Source organism: Aedes aegypti, chromosome 1 (genome assembly GCF_002204515.2).
Source record: "Aedes aegypti strain LVP_AGWG chromosome 1, AaegL5.0 Primary Assembly, whole genome shotgun sequence".
Lineage (NCBI taxonomy): Eukaryota > Metazoa > Arthropoda > Insecta > Diptera > Culicidae > Aedes > Aedes aegypti.
The window spans coordinates 72431665-72452163 of record NC_035107.1 but is presented as its reverse complement, the minus strand read 5'-3'; the positions used below and the strand labels follow the sequence as shown (position 1 = coordinate 72452163).

Below are 20499 nucleotides of genomic sequence, written 5' to 3'. Positions count from 1 at the left end.
GAAGCGCTCATAAAACAGCTGAGAAGCAGACCCAGCACCAGTGGAGACGTAATGTCAAAAATAATAATATGTAGCTATCCGTGCAGTGCCATATACGATAGAAAATCGGCACGTTCGATTGAATGGATTGATCTCTTGGCTTAATTCAAAACACCAATCACCATGATTTGAAAAGTTCCAACTTTGGATTGGCTCTACTCTCTAGCACTAGACGCTGAAGTGAAAAGTCGTTGATTTTGAACATTACAACTTTTGTATGAAAGCAATCATTGACAGCTCGTAGTAGAAAGTGATAGAGATCAATTCAACCCCTTTCAACAGATGCGAGTTGGTATCGAGGTAAGACTTGCACTCTAAAGATTGATGGTTCAAATCCGGTTCAGGCGGAAACGTTTATTTTTTTTTTTATTTCAAATCAAAACATGCAACTTTGAATTAAAGCGTGTCCCCTGTCAGATCTCGTTCCCAATTAAACATTATTCGTATTGGATGTGGACGTCTGGTCACCTTACGTTGAATTTGAGTGCTGTTACCTTTATATTGTCAAGATTTAACAGCAGTGCAAATCCAAGTACAGAACTATTGGTTGCATCGTGCTGATTTTTAACCGTGTGCTATAATATGTGGGAGAACATAGTCGATTTCATCCAATGGACCAGAACATAGGTCAAGAAACTGGTCATTAATCAAATTTAAGGTGAAACATCTCAGAATCCAAAGATGGCTGTCACAATGGTCGACTTGTGCTCACGCTTAAAAAAAAAACTAAACTTAAGAAATAGTAGATCAACGTTCCTGATGTTCTTATTTTATGCTTTCTGTTAGTAGTCAAAATAAAATGTGCACTAGTGTTGGATGCTTCCTTCGAAAGATTAGTGCTTTAGAAGTTTTGGAGCATTATTGAAAGTTTGATTCTAAGGGGTCATGCACAAATTACGTCACGCTCCAAGGGGGGGGGTCGAGCCAAGCGTGACAAGCCTTACAAAATTTTCGGAGGACTCATACAAAAAGTGTGACAAAGGGGGGGGGGGTCGAAAAAGTTGAAATTTTGCGTGACATAATTTGTGTACCATCCCTAAGCTGTTTGACCTTAAACATTTATAGTTATGATTTAGTATAGCCAAATTCATATTCATAAGAATTTCTGCAGCCTCCCTACAGTCAGTCAAACCCCAAGTCGCAAGAAAAGGCCATTTTGTTAGATTTTTGCCTTTCTTCGTACTTGATATCTGTAATCGAGTGCCTGACTGCTGGCTTGCGTGTCGATTGTCGTCGTCTTTCGTTCCCGTGCCGTTCTACTCTACGCGTAGAGACCTTTGCCAAAAAGTAATACACACCAGCTCATAATCGACCCGACCGACAGTCCACCATCATCATACGTGGGTACCTACATACGTTTTGATTGAATAATGGTGAATGATGAAGGAAACAGAACGCCACAAATTTGTTCACCTTCACCGAAATCACACAAAACGTAAACATAATTGATACTGGTCTTTGCCGTTCGCCCATGTTCTCCCTTCCCATCCCCTGGCAGCCGATGGAATATGGAAACGTCCGCCACTGTGGGACGAATGCTCAAAATCGTGAACTTGTTCGCGGTACGGTGTCTGGTGAATTAAAAAAAAAGTTTAATTCAGAATGGCGAATCTCGACTAAATTTGACCAAGATTTACGGAACAAATTTCATGAAATCTCAGGAAATAAAAGTCGAGTATCAGTAATCTATGCTTTGCTTAAGCAACCTGACTTTTCGTTAGCTCATCTTCGATATTCCGCCAAAGGTGAATTCCAACTTTTCTATTTGACGATTTTCAAATATGGTGTAGTGCTAGAAGTTGTACGCATTCTAAGCCCGTCTACTATGTCTTAATTTCTTTGGTCTTTGGTAGACCACTCATACAATATAGTCTTATTATTGATTTAATAGTGTAACTATTGATAAACAATCAAATATAGGTATTGATAAACAATCAAAACTTTTTTCACGATTTTGATTAATTTAGACAATTGTTCGACAAACTTTTGTTCGAGCAAATTTTGTTTAGAGCTTTTTTTCTTATCCAAAACATTAAAAACAGTCATGGGCGGGAAGGGATTACTAAGACGACTAAGACATCATACCGTTAGAAATACGCTACTGAAAAAAATTCACGATTTTGAGCAACCGTCCCACTGTGGGCGCCCGGTCTCAACATTGGGTTCAATATTTTTCAAAAGCATGATTAGGTATTTGATAAGGGTGTGGGTGGAGTTGTGATGGGTACTCACCGGAAACGAGCAGTTCACCCTCCTGGCTGAACTCGATGGCGTTGACACAACCGTAGTGCGACACCAGGTCCTTCTTGTAGAGGTTCCTGGCGATCCGCAGTCGCTCGTGGAACAGATTGTTCCGAAAGTTGTCCACATTGTCACCCAGCTGCCGGCTGACCAAATGTCCGAGGACGTTCACCTCGGGATGCTTCCGGAAGTGGGCCATCGTCTGTGTCACTTAGTTCCTGTTCTTCTTGTATGATGATAGTTCAAAGCCCGCCCACCCCTCGACTATCACTGCTTTTCACTCTCCACTTTCGATTCTCGTCGAATTGATTTCCTTCTGGTTTCAAGTTCACTGTTTTCATTTACTTCTTCGAATTACTTAATACGTATCCAGAACTCGTTTGCTATCGATTCGCCCCATGTTCTTAATCCACCTTATCCCAAATGAAACTGAAAGTGTATCACTTTCGACACTTTGTGTTCACGATATGCTTTTCGTCCAGGGCAGCAATTTTCCACCACTAAAGAACGACGAAAGATTGTCTGAGGCTGCTGAAACCAGTACCTCTATACGTAGGAGGGTACCCCACACTCTACTTTCCGTCGTCAGTGTCCTCTTTGCTCATCGCACACTTTTTCTCTCTATGTCTACACTTTTCTGTTGTCCTCCCTTTAGCTTCTGTTCGTCATGCACTGACTCACCTTTCTATTCCCTATTTTCCCTTCTTCGAACCACCAAGACAATATGTCTGATCAGTCACCATTTTCGTGAATAGTTGCACTTTCTGAAACGAAATAAATTTTCAATTTTCTGCAGCTGTCTCTAGTTCAGTCTTTCTCACAGTCCTTCCTTACTACACCAACTTGTAGGGTACCATACGGAGCAGGGCTGGTAGCGAGTTACTTGTTCGCTGTTTCGAAGCTAGTATTTTGAGTTTCTTTATTGAAGGCATTCCAACTAAAGTCACTTATTTTCGACAATCTACACTCAGAAATGAATATATTCACAGAATTACTAAAGTTTATGCATTAATAACTATTTTCTATCTGCCTCTCTTTCTTTCTGCTGTAAATATCTAAAGGGTGTCCACGATGAAATTGCCACACTATGAAATCCAGTGGCGCGGGAAGTGGGTAGGACAGGTAGGACATGTACTACGCACGAAAACACCTGGGTAGGACAGTCAAAGGGTTGTCCTACCCACGATTCAACAAAACAGATATACTAGATCAGCAGAAACACGATCAACGTCGTAATGTTTTCCATTATATTCTCATGCCTAGTAAAGTATGACATGGTTTGTACATGACCCCCAAATGTTCTGGATCGCGAGAAGAACGTTTGAGAGTACCGTAATCCGGGGTATCATTGATCAGCGGGGTAACATTGATCGGAATGACTCATCTCGTAAAAAGTTGGTATCATCATTTATTGATGAAACATTTCCAAAGCATGAATGTTGCTTCTCTTTCTTATATTAATAAGCTATTAAAAATTGAGATTTTTGCAAAAATTGCGATAACTTTATGCGTAAATTTGTCAAGTTTGCGAAACAATGATTTCAATGGTTAAGGATGACACTACCGAATATTCATGTCTCACATAGGTTCTGCAAGCGATATGAGGAAAATGCGGTTCTCACTAAAAATGGCATCGCCCAAAACGATTCCGCTGTCAAAACTTTTATACCGTTTTGAATCATATTACGGACAGCTTCAAATTCCGTACACTCTACTTTGTATGGGAAACATTCCACACGAAATGTTTCAATTTTTGCTGCTCAAAACTTCTTACTTTGGAGGCTCGTTTTAATAAGCTTTTTCCATAAAAAACTATGCAAACTTATAATGTCTAACTGCCTTAGACGTCTCTTTACTGGCTTGACGACTTCAACTGATGGTTCGACTTTTCTATTAATGATTTTCATGAGCTGTCCGGAATTCAAATCAAAGTGTCCGGAATATGAGGCAAAAAAGAGGAAGCGTCCGAAATAAAAATCATGAAGAGGCCACACATTTCGGTTTATTTAAAATTATTTAACTTGCGGAAGCGTATTCTTTACCCATCATTCGAAAGCTAAGGGCTTCCGACGCCCGATAACGCTGAGATATCATACTGAATGATTTATTTTGTATGCTCTATGCTGAGTTATACTTCACTAAGGCCTTAAGTGTCCGTAATATGAATCAAAACGGTAAGTATGTTCAATTAGGCAACATTAACGAATTACTGTTAAGAATGTAAAATTCCCTTAGGAAATTGCCTACCTTTAGGCGTATTTCGCAGTTTGAGGAGTTTTTATTTTAAATTAACTAAAAAAGTAAATGAGATGTAAGCGTTTGGACATCATATTCGGCTTCAGGAGCCATGATTTAAGTAAGTAACGACGGTTGTTCAATAGAGCAAAAATAACATATGATTGGGTTCAATACAAACAAGCCTTAACATAGAATACTATAAAGAATTACGGCAGTCCAAACGTAAGGACTGGAGACCGGTATGTGAACATATCAACAACGCTCCTACAGGCGCAAGACTTCACAAAAGCCCTTTCGAGAGACCATTCAAATGGTCCAGGTAGCCTTAAAAAAGAAGACGGCAGTTTCACTGTCGATTCTTTAGAAACATTGAAAGTAACGATGAGAACTCATTTCCATGTTCAGAGGAAGAGCAGGTCTACAATCACTTGTAGGCAAAATCGAGAAATCACTCCAAGCCAAAAAAAAAAATAGCCACAAACAAACAGACGTAACAGCTAGAACAATTATCAATTTAAAACATAGTCACGTGAACAGTTATGCCCAATGCTAAAAATACTTGATTTGGCCAACCGCGAACTAGGTGGCGGTGGTGAGCAAACGTCAAACTCGAACAAAAGCGATGCCAGCGCCACGAGTGACCCGTTGGCCAACTACCAAATATTAGAATTGAGCGTTATTCTGCTGTGCGATGAAAATAATTAGAGTGTTACGTCTGTTTGTCTGTGAAATAGCCGTGGTTGCTTTTCTCGATATTGAAGGAGCATTCGACAATCCATCCTACAACTCAATGAATTCAGAAATTAAAACAAAGGGCTTGGATAAAAGCATTATCAATGGATAATGGCTATGCCTAAAGATCGGGGGATATCAGCCGATCTGGGAGGTGCGCAATTGTCTATAAGATCTATGAAGGGATGCCCTCTGGGGGGAGTATTATTACCCTTACTGTGGTGTCTGGTAGTAGACGAACTCCTAAAAAATCTAAAAAAAACAAGGTTTTGAGGTGATTGGGTACACAGATGATGTACACATTAAGCTTTTACGGTGAATTTCACCGTAATCTCAACAGCTGAACAGTTCGGTGAAATAAAACACCGTAATTTCGTCGGAATTTTACGGATTCCGGTGAATTTTTATTGAATACTGTGAAAATTTATTTATTTTACCGAACCGTTCAGCTGTTGAGATTTCACAGGAATCCGTAAAATAATTTAAGGGTGTAGCCATTGTAATTCGCGGGAAGTTTCATTATACGTTTTCTAATCACCTACAATCTGCATTAAATATTACTCTCAAATGGTGTAGGGAAGAGGGCTTAAATGTAAACGCTTCAAAAACTGTTATAGTGCCTTTTACCTAAAGAAAAAAGTTAAATCTAACACAAGCTGTATTGGATGGAGTACAAATTCAGTTCTCGGAAGAGGTTAAATACCTTGGAGTGGCTTTGGACAAGAAACTGAATTGCAATTCACATCTATATAATGTTATAAATGAGGGTATCAATGCCCTGTGGGTTTTTTTTAAACGAGATGTGTCTAATTGGGATAGAGTGCTACACCAACCAATGTACATCACATCTCAATTATGAGAAAATATATGATGTGTAGCAGATAAAACATGGGTCATACCACAAAATTCCTAAACACTGGAAGCAGTGGTCAAAAGTCAATTACCCAAGATTATATAGATTATAGTGGATACTGATATCCACTCGTAGCTACTCTAAAACTAAAGACATATATGTTTTTGAAACTTATTCGCAGTTATCACACTCAAGGAAATGATGTATTAAAAAAATGGTCGCTGCTCTTCGACTTACCGTGTACCCCCGCCAATTTAATTTAATGAGGTACCATGCAGACCATCGTGATTCATTTTCAATTTGAACTTCCCGTCACCCTACGAGCAATAGAAAATCGTACTTCTGGTTACCCTTTCGGCTGTTTTGTTTCCATTCTGCGTTCCGTTTCGCAAAGCTCCTTTCCACTTTAGTCCGTTCCATAAGCAGAATGACGTTTGAACCATTTTTAATCTGAACGATGTGCAAATTAGTGGGGGACAAATTTAAAAGTGTTCAGATTAAATGTGGTCAAACTAACGGGAGTACCCGGTACTGGATTTTATAGCAAAAAAGCATTGAAAAAGCAATATTTTTCTCACATTCAGATGAAGGTAAATGAAAAACAGTTTATAATTACCGAACAATAGATGACAGCTATGACCTTCATTATTGATAAAGTTCATCATAATTAATGATTCGAAGTCATGATAATAAATGTGATTGATGATTAAGCCAAAATATGATTGATGATTAAATCTATTTTTTTAATGATTATGATTAATAGTTCACCTCAGTATGAATAGTGATTTTGAACAACACGGCGTAACAAAAATGACATATTTGCGTGTCTCAAGGATCAATTTATGTATGTCTAGTAGATTTGCGGTTGCTGAATCTGATGCCGTATAAAACACTAGTGTTATTGATGTTTACAAGAAATTTAAAGTATGATTTATCAAACTTTTTTGTGATCTTATCCACCAAGCATGCAAAATAGTACTTTAACTTTAATTTCAGATATAATTTGACTGAAATTTCGCGATTAAATTTAGATTAAATCGATTTTTTGACAATGCTTGCAGTCCCCATACAAAATTTTTCGTTTTTCTTATATGACAAAACACAATACTTTTCTAAACCATCAAAAACAAATTTTAAGCATCGAAAGTATTATGAACTTTGTTGATTAGTATTGTTATACACATAAATCTTGAATTTTGAGACACATTAAGCAAACAAATTGCCACACAAGCTGTAAAACTTGCATGCAAGTTGGCTGAAATAGCCAAATTTCGCATTTACAGCAGCCAATATCTCTAAAACTAGACGTGCTATGATATTTTGAAAAATGACAATGGATTCAGCAACCCTTAACTAAGTAAATATCGGTGTTTTGATGCTTGAGAAAAAACGTGTTTCGCAGTGTAATGATTATGATTAACCGTTATTTGCCTAATGTCAAATTTGAACAAAAATTTCAATTTCAACATAATGTTCTTAAGCCATCTTTTAAAGAAATTCCATCAATACAGGATGGCTGCTTGTTTTTAGAACTGCTATTATCGATTCGGAAATTACGGTGTTTCCGGATTTTGTTGCGATGAATACTGGAGTAGCTCTCCTAAAGATTCAGTAGCCACTTTGATATCAGGTCCGAAAAAGTATTCATTGCATATCAAGCTTCATTATTTTGCAGACTGAATTTAAAGAAGGATGGTTCCAGAGCAGAGCGTTTACTTCTTCTTTCTGGCGTTACGTCCCCACTGGGACAGAGCCTGCTTCTCAGCTTAGTGTTCTTATGAGCACTTCCACAGTTATTAACTGAGAGCTTACTTTGCCAATGACCATTTTTGCATGCGTATATCGTGTGGCAGGTACGATGATACTCTATGCCCTGGGAAGTCGAGAACATTTCCAACCCGAAAAGATCCTCGACCGGTGGGATTCGAACCCACGACCCTCAGCTTGGTCTTGCTGAATAGCTGCGCGTTTACCGCTACGGCTATCTGGGCCCCCAGAGCGTTTAATCATGATTTAATTATTAATGATTACACGATAGATCATGCTGACACCTATTCGATTTAGATATTGTTTTCAATAATAAGCTAACACGGTAGACCGTGTGTTTTTCTTATCTTTTGTCCAACTCTAACAATTATCATTAAAACTTTGCAGAAGCAAAGTTCAAGTTTTAGTGAACTTATGAAGCTGAGAATTTAATGAGTTGTGCACAACATACATAGAATTATAGTGATGCCAAATAGATTCGCCTGTAGTTCTTATGGGAAAGCTGCCAACAATAGTCGCACTGACAAGAGAAAAAAAAGCTTTCATAAGCTGGATAAACTGCTGCAGGAGTCCTAGAAACAATTTTAACAGAGGCAGGTATGGAAATTCAATAATTTGAGTAATTCATACAGAAACTCATAGTAAAAAAGATTTTGATGTTTTTGCTACACTGATCACAGACAAAACAAATTGAGAACATTGTTAAGAAATTCCTGGTGGAATTAATGAAGGATCTTTTTGAACATAAAATCCTTAAAGAAATTCAAGTACTGCGTGGATAAGTTCTTGGAGAAACGCCTACAGAGATTGGTAAATAAATTTCTGGAGATATTCCGAGAATGGGCTGCTGCAAGAATTCATGAAACGTTGCTGGAATAATTTATAATTTATTAAGGAATCTCCTGACCTGCAAGAACTCTGGAAACAATCTGAAGGTATCGTAAGCAAGATTGCTCTAAGAATTCGTAGTAGAAACCATTTCAAATCCTGGAGAAATTACTTGATTACATCCTTGATCAAAGGCACAGTAGAATTCATAGATATGATTTTTAAGAAACTATTGGAGAAATACCAAGTCCTTCAATTCTTACTCCCTGGTGGAACTCCTGGACGAATTTTGAATTATTGATTTTGACGAATAATTTCAGCTGGAATTCTCAGATGTTTTATAGATGAATATATTCCTTGAGCTCGAAGAACTTATAAATCTATTTAGGTATTTACAGAAACGCCATGGAGAGATTATTAGAGGAATCTCTCAAGACACCCTATGAATAATTCCAGATGATATCCGTGAAGGCATTCCAGGAGGAACATCACATTCTTGGATATTTGATCTGAAAGAATTCCTAAAACACAACCTAACATTCCATCGATTTTTTTTTTTTTGGAAAAAAATATCATTTATTTCGAGCTGCATTAGGGTTTCGTTCTGCTTCGTCGTAAGAGCTACTATTCGTCGTATCAAACTTAAAATGTTCCACTACGGCGGATATTCCAACTTACCTGCAACATAGATTCATTTTCCAAATGTAATTTTGTGAAAGCTTTTATGATTCGTCCACCTAAACACCAAAAATGCAATGAAACTACTGTATTTCGATAAATAACTTCAGTTCAATTATCCACTTTACACTTTTTCATCGAAATCGCATGGACGAACACGATTTGAAAGAAATGCTTAGCGATCGACATCAGTCACATCACTTTCCAACACAAGTTCCTTCCCGCCCCCCTGTGTGATTTACTTCCCCGGGCACTTATTTTCACTATGGAAAACCTTCGTACTTCTTCACTGAAGGATTTCATACCAATCACACGCCGTAAAACTTCAATAAATCCCCAAATTTTACGAAATTTCCTCAACCGCCGCGAATAATTGAGAATGTAAACAAAGTTCAATCCGTCGTACTGAGAAAAAAAATTTTGTGTACGCTCGACGTAAAAATAAGGTTCCTTTGTTTGTGTTGTTTTCGCTGTACTGTGAGCAAATGCCAGAATTGTACGGTCAAAAGTAATTGTGTTCATATGTTTGGGCTGAATTTTGATGAGAAACAATTAATTTTAAAGGAAATTAGTATATTCCATCATGCTGAAGGAATGGAGGAAGATGCCCGTAGATCTATATTTTCTAATAAAACATTTTATTATAGCGTTGATGTATTGTGTTTTAGCCACTCAATACATCAAAGTGAGCCGTAAGTTGTGAGACGAATCTGGAAACTGATTGCGACGGAGTTGAAAACGATACGACGGATTGAGAATACGGTAAGATGCATTTTCTTTGCATTATTTCTGAAAAGAGATCAAGATTTATCAAAATGTTATTGTACAATACTAAAGCCGTTTTGAGAAAGAATTGTTTGGCATCGGTTTGTATCAGCATCATTCACTGCAATACTGGGAAAATTGCAGTTCTCACTGATCAATGCTTAATACGATGGATACTAGCACATCACCCTATATATCAATGTACACAATTGGCATCGATGTGGAGGTAAATGAATCGGCAGTGGCAGCGATAAAAAAAATGTATACAATAAATTACATTTTTATACAATCATATTCGCTCTTGTATCATCATTTTATTTCACGTATGTTGAATAATAGTCAAATATAACCATTTTCGTTACCTACATAAAATATTGGCCCATTTCGGTTGAAGCGTTAGTTTTGCAAGATAGTTTTTTTTTAAGAAACTAATGAATGTTCGAAACTACCTTAAATGGAGGTTCTACTCTTTTTTTCTCCAGTGAATATTGTGAAGGGTTACATTACACCAAAATGCACATAAATATTCTATATTAGCAAACTCAAGTAAACTCAAACTCTTACAAAAAAATTACTTTTTACTCGAACTCTTAATAGATTTAAAATCGATTAAAAAGAACTGAGTTATTTATGAAGCTAGCAAGACAGTTTGTAAGCCATATCTTCATTTTTTTTAACTGCAAAATATTAAAATTTATCGAATTCAGTTTTCAATTATACTTAAATAGATCAGAAAACTGCATTTATCACCTCAGATGTTTTTTCTTCTTCATAGATACGCAGTGCAGTTAAATCAAAATTAAGCAAAATTTTGACTTCCATGTCTTTTTTAGTCCCTGTTTTAAAATCGTAGGTCATTATTCGGTCACTGTTTTCTCAAATGTGGTCACCAAAATAACTATTTTCGGCACCAATTTTCGCTACCAGCCCTGACATGGTCGCTGACAAATCTTCGTTTTCTTCATTCGATTAGTCGTCTCTATAAAACTACGATATTCTAACTTGATCTAGAACTAGCTGCAGATTATATCTCTTCTTGAACCAGTATCCACCCTGTTGGAAAATTTATTTTCCCTTTCAAATTTTTCTCGCCGCACAGAAAACCTTTTTTGACATTTCCCCATTCTCTCATCTCGTCGTGACCATTTTCTTCGTGCAGCTACCTATTCACGTACCTTTCCTACAGCGATATGCTGCGCCTATGTTCGTGACTTGATCGAAGTAGCCTTACCATTTAGTGTCACTGCACTGATGCTGCCTACTTGGACTAGGACTTGCACAAATGTGTAATGATCAGAGCAGACCTGGACTGACCACTGGTCACTACACTAGATCTAGATGATGTTGCTTCTGCTTATGCGGGTTACTCTGATGGTGACGATTTGCTGAATTGAAATGGGTATGTAGGTATGGGCCACACCACACATCACACTTCACAGTAGTCGCAGAAGGCTCGCTCCTCAACTGGTAACAACACCGAGACACTGAAAAGAGCAAACGAAAACAACAGCAAGTGAGTGTGTTAACTCTTATAAGAAAGCAAAAACAACAAACAGAAAAAAATAATAATATTTTGTACTACACCACTGCACTTACCACACCAAAGAGCATGTGCGATTGTGTTGCGATATCTTCATGGGCAATTTTTGTTTAACTCCACGATGGTATTCGAGATGGTTTTATGTTTGTATTCTATGGTGCCTATATACCTCCCTACAGTTGATTGCCAGCACGTATGCGACTAAATGCGAAAGGAAAACACGCTGCTCGATTAGGGAGAGATTTTGGGAAAAAAATATTATCTCAAAGCATACTTGGGAGCAAACCTTGTTTTAATGGGGTTTTAAAACTGTTTGTTGTTTGTTATTGAAACCGAAATAAAACTATTGTGACGAAAAAAGGCAATTCACATAATTACATTTGTAACGTTCCCTCTACTATGTTCTTGTGTGGGGAACGTCTTCGAGCCCCCCACGGGATAATAAGGTTTCGTGTTAAATGTTTTGATCCTCAATTCAATCCAGTGAATATTTGTGTTTTATTAAGCCTGATTGCTTTTAGTCGAAATTGCACAGTTTCTAACTTTATAGCTGAGATTTGATCTTATAGTTAAACCCTAGGGAGCATATCTAATGGAATTTATCTATTTGACAATGTGTAATTATGTAGTCAAAAGATACCACGTTGCATAAATATAGAACGGATTCGGAAAAAAATAATCACGTCCTAAATGTGTCTATCATTGGAGTTCATGACCACGTGACAAACCTTGTGCTTTCATGGTGAATTCAATGTCCATACGAATTCGAGTAAGAGTGCCTGAAAAAAAATAAATTATATGTAAAAATTGCCCGGAGGTGCAATTTGTGGGGTTACTAGACGAATCCAAAAACCGTTTAAAAATCTTTAACCCGTCTTCATTTTTTATCGCAAAACAAATATTCTAGTTTAAGAATCTGTGTCGATATTGATCATTGGATCCGAAGATATTCCAAAATTTCTTGGGGGGCCGACGCGTAGCCATAACTCACGTAAATTTCACTGGCTACAAAATTTGTATCGTATTGAGATGTTCACTCTTCGAAACAATACATTAATGAGAGTGTGTTGTGAAAAATGAAGCAATTTGGTGCAGCCGTCTTTGAGTAATGAGCATTTAGTTTTCTGGTACCACGCTAACCAAATAAAGATCTTGAAATGGATATCTCCAAGTATACTTAACTGATTTGTATGATTTTTTCAGAGTAGCTCCTTATTACCTGTCATTGTGTAGTTCACATTTTATTTTTTGGATAAATTGACCAAAAACAAAATGGCCGCCAAAGACATTTTATATGGAGAATTTCGGTTCCCCAAGGAACATGGGAATATCTTCAAAACCAGATCACCAATGATTAATACCGAAATGGATTTTTAAACTGAAACTCATTCAGATGTTCTGGCTAATCTTCTGGAGTTCCGTCTGTAATTTCATCAAACATTCTTTACAAAAAAAAAACTTGAAAAAAAAATTGTCAGAGCTTACATAAAAAAACTGCTATTGAATTGACCAAGAGTATTCGTTTTTATTTTAATTCCACAAAGAATTCTTACATTTTCTTCAAAGTTTTCTATTGAAATAATTTTTGATTTTTTTTTCTAGGATTTCACAAAAAAATCCATCTCTAAACAATTTTAAAGGAAAATAGTATAGAATTTTGTAAATACTACCTCAGAGATTTCTTTAGGATTATTTTCTAGGAAGAGTGCATGAATTCTTCAAAAAATGAAAGATTCTAGAATCGTCCTGATGTTTTCCCGGGCATCACTTCGAATATATTTTGCTCTAGCACCAATTCTACCATAACTTTGTTTAAAAGATAGCAGAGAATTATTTTCAAAAAGTGCTCTGAAAATTTTACATAAGTTCTTCCACGGACTTCTCGAGGAAACTTTTTCAGGAAAACCAAGAATTTCATTGAAATTGAAAAAAAGTCTGAGGATCGCAGCAGGCCATGCGCGTGGATGGCTGCTTTTTCTCGTTTGCTGTCACGTTTATACCGAATTCGCGTGATTTATTCGGCCGGCGAAATCGTCATACGGCTGGTGGTGCTATGCCACCCGGAAAATACTGAAAAAAGCAATGAAGTGTTTCCTGTGGTTCATCCGTGCAGTTCCGCGAGATTGGCGTAAGTCTAAGTGCCAAAATTGAGTGTATTCAAAACAAAGAATACTCAGTTTTGTGCGTTTTGTTCATGAAGAGATGTGAAGAAAATAAGTGTTATTTGAAAGAATAGACGGGATCTGTTGAATAGTTATGTATATAAACGCAACGTGTGCATAGAAAAAAAAACGAAAAAGAAGAAAACCAGTTATGCTGGATCTAGTGTTGGATATTTTTTCAAAGTGTGATAATCAGCAATCAACGGGAGCAGAAGAACCTCACAGGAATTAGGAATTTGCAACAATTCATGAAGGGCCCAGATAGACGTAGCGGTAAACGCGCAGCTATTCAGCATGACCAAGCTGAGGGTCGTGGGTTCGAATCCCACCGGTCGAGGATCTTTTCGGGTTGGAAATGTTCTCGACTTCCCAGGGCATAGAGTATCTTCGTACCTGCCACACGATATACGCATGCAAAAATGGTCATTGGCATAGTAAGCTCTCAGTTAATAACTGTGGAAGTGCTCATAAGAACACTAAGCTGAGAGAAGCAGGCTCTGCCCCAGTGGGGACGTAACGCCAGAAAGAAGAAGAACAATTCATGAAATGGGTGAGATCCTTCCGAAACAGATAGATTATAATTTAATTTAACTAGCTATGTAGAAACTTGAAGCATATTGATGCGTTTAAGGGGATAAATAATTGCTGTGTAACGGGTACGCTGTCAATTTCTTTTCGTTTCAGAGAGCGAGCAATGGCGCTATAGCTAAGGCTTTTTCAGCCAGGACATGAGGGGGAAATACCTGTGTCCCATCCCTGGAAAGAAGCAAAAAAGGAGTGTGCATTAACATTCTTAGCAAAGCCACTTCCAACGATTTCCCTCACCTCCCCTTAAATGAACCGGTTGGTACGGTTGTCCCCGTTTCTTCTCTCATAAAGTTGAAAAACTTTCGTCTATCACGTTATTCATACGTGAATAATCTGATCGCCGTATTTTTTTTTCATTATCTTCAAACCCAAGTCTGCACAGTGGGCCTTTCCATTTTAATGTTTGTAACATATTGACGATATGCTGAAAATGGAATAATTTCCGGCATTTCCAGGATGCTTTTCAATATTGGCTGTGCAAGCAGTTAGAATAGAATAGAATAGAAAACCAAGAATTTCATTGAAATTATAAGAATTATTCTAGAAAATAATCTAGGTATTTCAACGATTCTCAGATAATTTAACGTTCAATGCACCGTCATCGTTATCATCGAAACTTCAACTGCAGTTTTTCAGGTCAAAACTGAAATTTATTCGACGAAAATGTGTTCACTGTGTTCCGATTGGAGAATAGAATACAGTGAACACATTTTCATGTGATCTTCCATGATTTAGAACGAAAAAACTGCTTTTGAAAATTTTCAAATTGATGACGTTTCCGCACGCCTAGAATGCATCTCAAAGTTGTTATTTTTAAGGCTTGCTCATGAAAATGTTTCGAATCGATTGATGGCCTCAGAAACTACCGGGTACCGTTTTGATTCATATTACGGATACTTAAGGCTTCCGTGACGTATAACTCATCATAAAGCATATAAAATAAATAATTTTATATGATTCCTCTACGTCAGTGATTCCCAAAGTGGGCGAATTCGCCCCCCAGGGGGCGATTTTCAGGTCCAAGGGGGCGAAAATTTGTAAAATGGATTTTGGGGGGCGAAAAAACTAGAAAGGGGGCGAAAGTGTGAGAGACTGAGAGTAACGATACTTAACAGAGTAGAAGACACCCAAGTTAATAGAGGATTTATACTCTAATAATGTAAAGATTAGTTGATTATCCATTTAACTTTTTCCCTTTTCATGCTAATTTTGATTACTTTTGATGTTCTATTTATAAAAGAACTTTAGATTTGGACAGCTTATTTTACGATATTTGATATTAGTTTCCACTAAGGCAAAGTTTTCAATACAATTTGTTTTGGTATTTTGTTACGATCATTAATCACTACTTATAATACACACTTTTTTATGAACTAATTTCAGAAAATTTGACCAGTGAAAATTAAGTGCCAACATTAAAGCCATCAATTACCAAAGACGTAAACCATGTTACTAAAAAAAGGTTTGAAGAAATATCTGATTGAAACCTCGAAAGCTGCAGAAAGCAATCTGGATTTTTTCATCAAAAAAAACTTTTCTAATTACGTTGGAGTGAGAAAGGTACAAACAACATTCAGGATATTCCAATGTTTATTCAAAGGTTTGGACATTTTGAAGTCGAAAAAATTAATTACTCGATATCGATAGTAAAAGTTGGTTCTCATGGCTTACTCGATGGTCTCTTGGTTTGCAAATAATCTGACTTTATGTCATGTAAGTCGATACCTCCCTAACTCGATGGTCCTTTTTATATCGAGATATGGAGAGTTGACCGTAATTCAACAGAAAACTACGGTTGAAACCAAATTAAAGATTTCAAAACCACATCAGGGGGGCGATTTCAAAAATTTGTTGGCCTCAAGGGGGCGAAAGTCAAAAAAGTTTGGGAAACACTGCTCTACGTAATCGACCCTTTGAAATACTTAACTTGCGAATGGTGGGTGAAGATTTTGATTCCGCAACATGAATAATTTAAAAAAAATAGATATCTTTGGACTTTTTATGATTTTTTTTTCGGACGCCTCATATTCCGAACAATTTGTTTCCAATTCCGAATAGCTCAAGTAAATCATAGATAGAACAGCCAAATGATAAATTGAACTCGTCAAACCACTTAAAAGACGTCTAAGGCAGTTGAGCATTAAAAAATTTAAATAAATATCTTTTGAAAATACTTATTAAAACAAGCCTCAAAAGTGAGAACTTTTGAACGGCAAAAATTGAAACATTTCGTGTGAAATGTTTCCCATACAAAGTAGAGTTTCCGGAATTTGAAGCCGTCCGTAATATGAATCAAAACGGTATACCCCCGTTGGTTTGAACACATTTAATCTGAACCCTTTTTCATTTGCGTTAATTTGCACATCGTTTAGAATAAAAAATGGTTCAATTCAAACGTCATTTAGCTCATGGACGTCATTCGTAGGGTGACAAAAGTTCAAATTAAAAATGAACCCCGATTGTTAGCATGAGGTACCATTTAAATTAACGGGGGTGCACGGTACACCATTTTTCAGGAACGTGACCAATATTTGCTTCAGGGAATTCGAAAAGAATTCATCAATCAATACTTCCAGGGAGTGTCCTAAAAATTCCTCAATTTTTTCAGAGATATTATTTCACTGATTCATCCATTACAATACTTTCCTTACCCAGTTCGCCCAAATGAAATTCATCTTGAGACTCCCAAAGATAATTACCCGAAATTCTAGCAATAATTGGTAATCACTAATTATGACACTGATTATTCCAAATTTGTTTTCACATATTTGTTCCTACCATAGCTTTCTTTAGAATAGCCGAGAAATAATTCCAAAAAGTACTTTGATATATTTCAACAGATAGTCCTTTGGATTGTTGCAGTAATTACGGCACTGATTGTTCCAATATTGTTTTCACATATTATTTCAGAAATAATTCTAAGACTTTTCCTGATATTTTTTAATTGTTTTTTTATTTTTAAATTTGTAACAGAATTCACGCAGCAATTACTGTTAGAACACCTCTAGGTGTTTTTCATGGAATTCCCACAGGAATCACTCTAGTTATGTTCCTGTCGAAAATGCAGATTATAAGGTAGACTTTTGTAATTTTTTCGGTAGGAGTTTCAGGAGCTTATTCGTTTTTTTTAATTAAGTAACAAAATACTCCAGGAATACTTCTTACAATTCTTCTAAGAATTCTATACATTTGAGGAAATATATCTCCAGAATTTTTTCTCTGAATCCAGAAAGTCCTAGGAATAGAGGTGCTCCTAAAACTTGTTTTACAGAAATTTTTATTAGAATTGAATCTCAGCGGAATTCATCGGAGCATTTTTCAATTCGTATTACTCCTCAAACAAGTTCTTAAAAGCATTTCTAGTGTGCTCCAAGGCGATTTTAAGAATAGGATTTCTGGACAAACTCGACAGAAATCTACGAAAATTCATCTTAAAATCTCTGGCCGAATTTTCGGAGGAATTCCTGAACGCATGTGTTAAGAATCTTTCCTACACCAAGAAAAATATTCTTGTCGAAAGTCTTGATAGAATTCCTGACAGAATGCTGAAACCTGAACAAATGTTTGACCCGTCATATATAAACCAAGTGATCATGTATAGTAGGAGAGGGGGGGAGGGGGCTGCCTGGTTAAAGACCACGCCCCATACATTTTTTATGCATGGACAAAAAAATGACCACGTGGTTAATGGATAACTCCCAATATTCCTAAAATACTATCAGTACACCAGTATCCGCTCATGTTCCAGTATCCTGCTCAAACTGAAAAAATGGGTTTAAACAACTTAAATTTGTAAACTTTGGCCGCTAGCTATTTCAAATCGACATGTTAAAGCATACTGTGAGCATTTTCTTATGTATTTACTCAAGCAACCTTACTTTTTTAACTCGAGAGCGGACTACTGGAACATGAGCGGGTACTGGTGCTCTGACGGTAATACCGGGAGTTCTGAATGCATCATATTCAAAATTCATCAATGTATCACATCAGTGATAATCTTAGCTGAATACTTGAAAGTACCCCTCAAAAATGTGTTGAATAAAACATTGATTGATTGGTAAAAATTTGCATTAATAGACCATTGAAGGTAACTTTTTCGGCACTCACCGCATCAAAACAAAAGCGACACCGTATATGTGCCCAGACAACTAGAAGTCGCATCAAAGTTCACGTAATAACTCGTTTATTCATACAAACTACATCAAACCCGCAAAACACGGTGGATACAATCATCAGATTGTGAAGTTTCCTCGCATAAAATGCTTTTTATCTGAGTTCATTTGCACATTTCGTTTCGTCCCGTACACTCGTACAAAGTAAGTCGAATCAATCCGTAGCAGCTGTCAAATCACCATTTGTTTTTTTTTTTATCTATTTCGTTTATTTGAGGCTCAAATGCGTTTAACGCTTTACGGAGCCGAAATTCATTTTTTTGTATTTTTATTACATACAATTAATTGGCTTTTTCAGTTCAACATTAATATGGGATGGGGCCAGGGTACTCGTGGCAGCTCGAGGTTAGTGGTCACATTTTTTTAAGGAAGGACATGGTAGGGATTGGGATCAGGGTTCTCAGCAGCTCATCCGGGAGGTATAACGTGGCATCTTGATTTTCGTTTCATGGCGTTGGTAGCGATTTCTTGCCGGTATTCGACTGCCGGATGGCCAGGATCCTCAATCCAACACAAAGGGGACAAAACACAAAAAAAAAACTGGGGAAGAGAACACAAGAGAATTAAACTTTTATACAACACAAGCGAAGGAAATCGTAAATTGCGACCATATAAATAAGATCGCGGGTTCCCAACACATCTCTAACTGGAGCATAGGGTTGTCTACCTCGGGCCGCAAGGGTATCCAAAAGTTGCGCTCTGGAGGCGTCCATATCCGAGCACTGCCAAACTACGTGATCTATGTCATCATAACCGGAACCACACCTGTTACAAATATTGCTCAGCGCGAGGTTAATTCTGTGTAGATGTGCATCTAGCGAGTAATGGTTGGACATAAGTCTTGACATCACGCGAATGAAATCTCGACTTACGTCCAAGCCTTTCCACCAGGCTCGCAAATAAACTCTAGGAATTATGGAATGTAACCACCGTCCCAGTTGGCCATTTAGCCAATCGCTTTGCCAACCGTGAAGAGAACTTTGACGTACTAAATGAAAAAATTCATCGTGTGAAATTCGTCTATCATAAATCTCACCTTCCTCAGCGCCCACCTTTGCGAGAGAGTCCGCCTTCTCATTGCCATAAATTAGGCAATGTGAGGGGACCCATACAAAGGTAATCTTATATGATCTTTCGACCAGTGCACACATCTGCTCTCTTAAGCCCCACGCACAATGTGAGCGGCAGCACGGTACAGCGGCATGACGGCACGCCCATCTTGATCCACACTCCACTTATCAATCCCATGTTGACTAAATCCTTCTCAACATTGACTTGACAAGCAGAGTGTACCTCAAGATGGGCCCGCCGTCATGCCGCTGTGCCGCGCTGCCGCTCACATTGTGCGTGGGGCTTTATTTTTGTAAGAAAGTAAGATGCATGCTTTACAGGTTTCATCGATCGGAGTGCCTCAATAGAACTGAGGCTATCCGAGAAGATGAAGAAGTGGTCTGCGGGCATGTTTGAGATCATCCCCAAAGCGAAGTTGATTGCTGCCAGCTCAGCAACATAAACCGTGCAAGGTTCCTGAAGTTTTCGGAAGGCGGAAGAGTTTTCATTGAAGACACCGAAGCCAGTGGATCCATTTATACGGGACCCGTCAGTGAAATATCTCCTGTAGGATTCGACATTCTGGTACTTTGCGTTAAAAATACGTGGGATAGTAATACATCGAAGTTGATCTGGAATTCCATGAATAGCTTGTTTCATGGACAGATCATATTCAACAGAGGAACTGTCATTGGTGAAGCGTACACGTGGAGGGTTATAACATGGAAGGCTAATGTCAGATGACATGTAGTAGAGATAAACTCGCATGAATTTTGACTGAGTATTCAGTTTGAGCAATTCTTCGAAGTTTTCGATGACGAGTGTGTTGCTCACTCCACACTTAAT

The 20499-nt window shown here is 37.5% G+C and overlaps 1 protein-coding gene across 1 annotated transcript in view; it reads right to left on the bottom strand.

The window, feature by feature from the left end:
• The window catches only part of LOC5563947 (DDB1- and CUL4-associated factor 5), a 49517-nt gene that overhangs the window by 13357 nt on the left and 15661 nt on the right, over positions 1-20499 (bottom strand). Inside the window, 2 exon segments of the mRNA XM_021839704.1 lie at positions 2272-3044; positions 11317-11625. Coding sequence (XP_021695396.1) covers positions 2272-2479 — 208 coding nt within the window. The 5' untranslated portion in view covers positions 2480-3044; positions 11317-11625.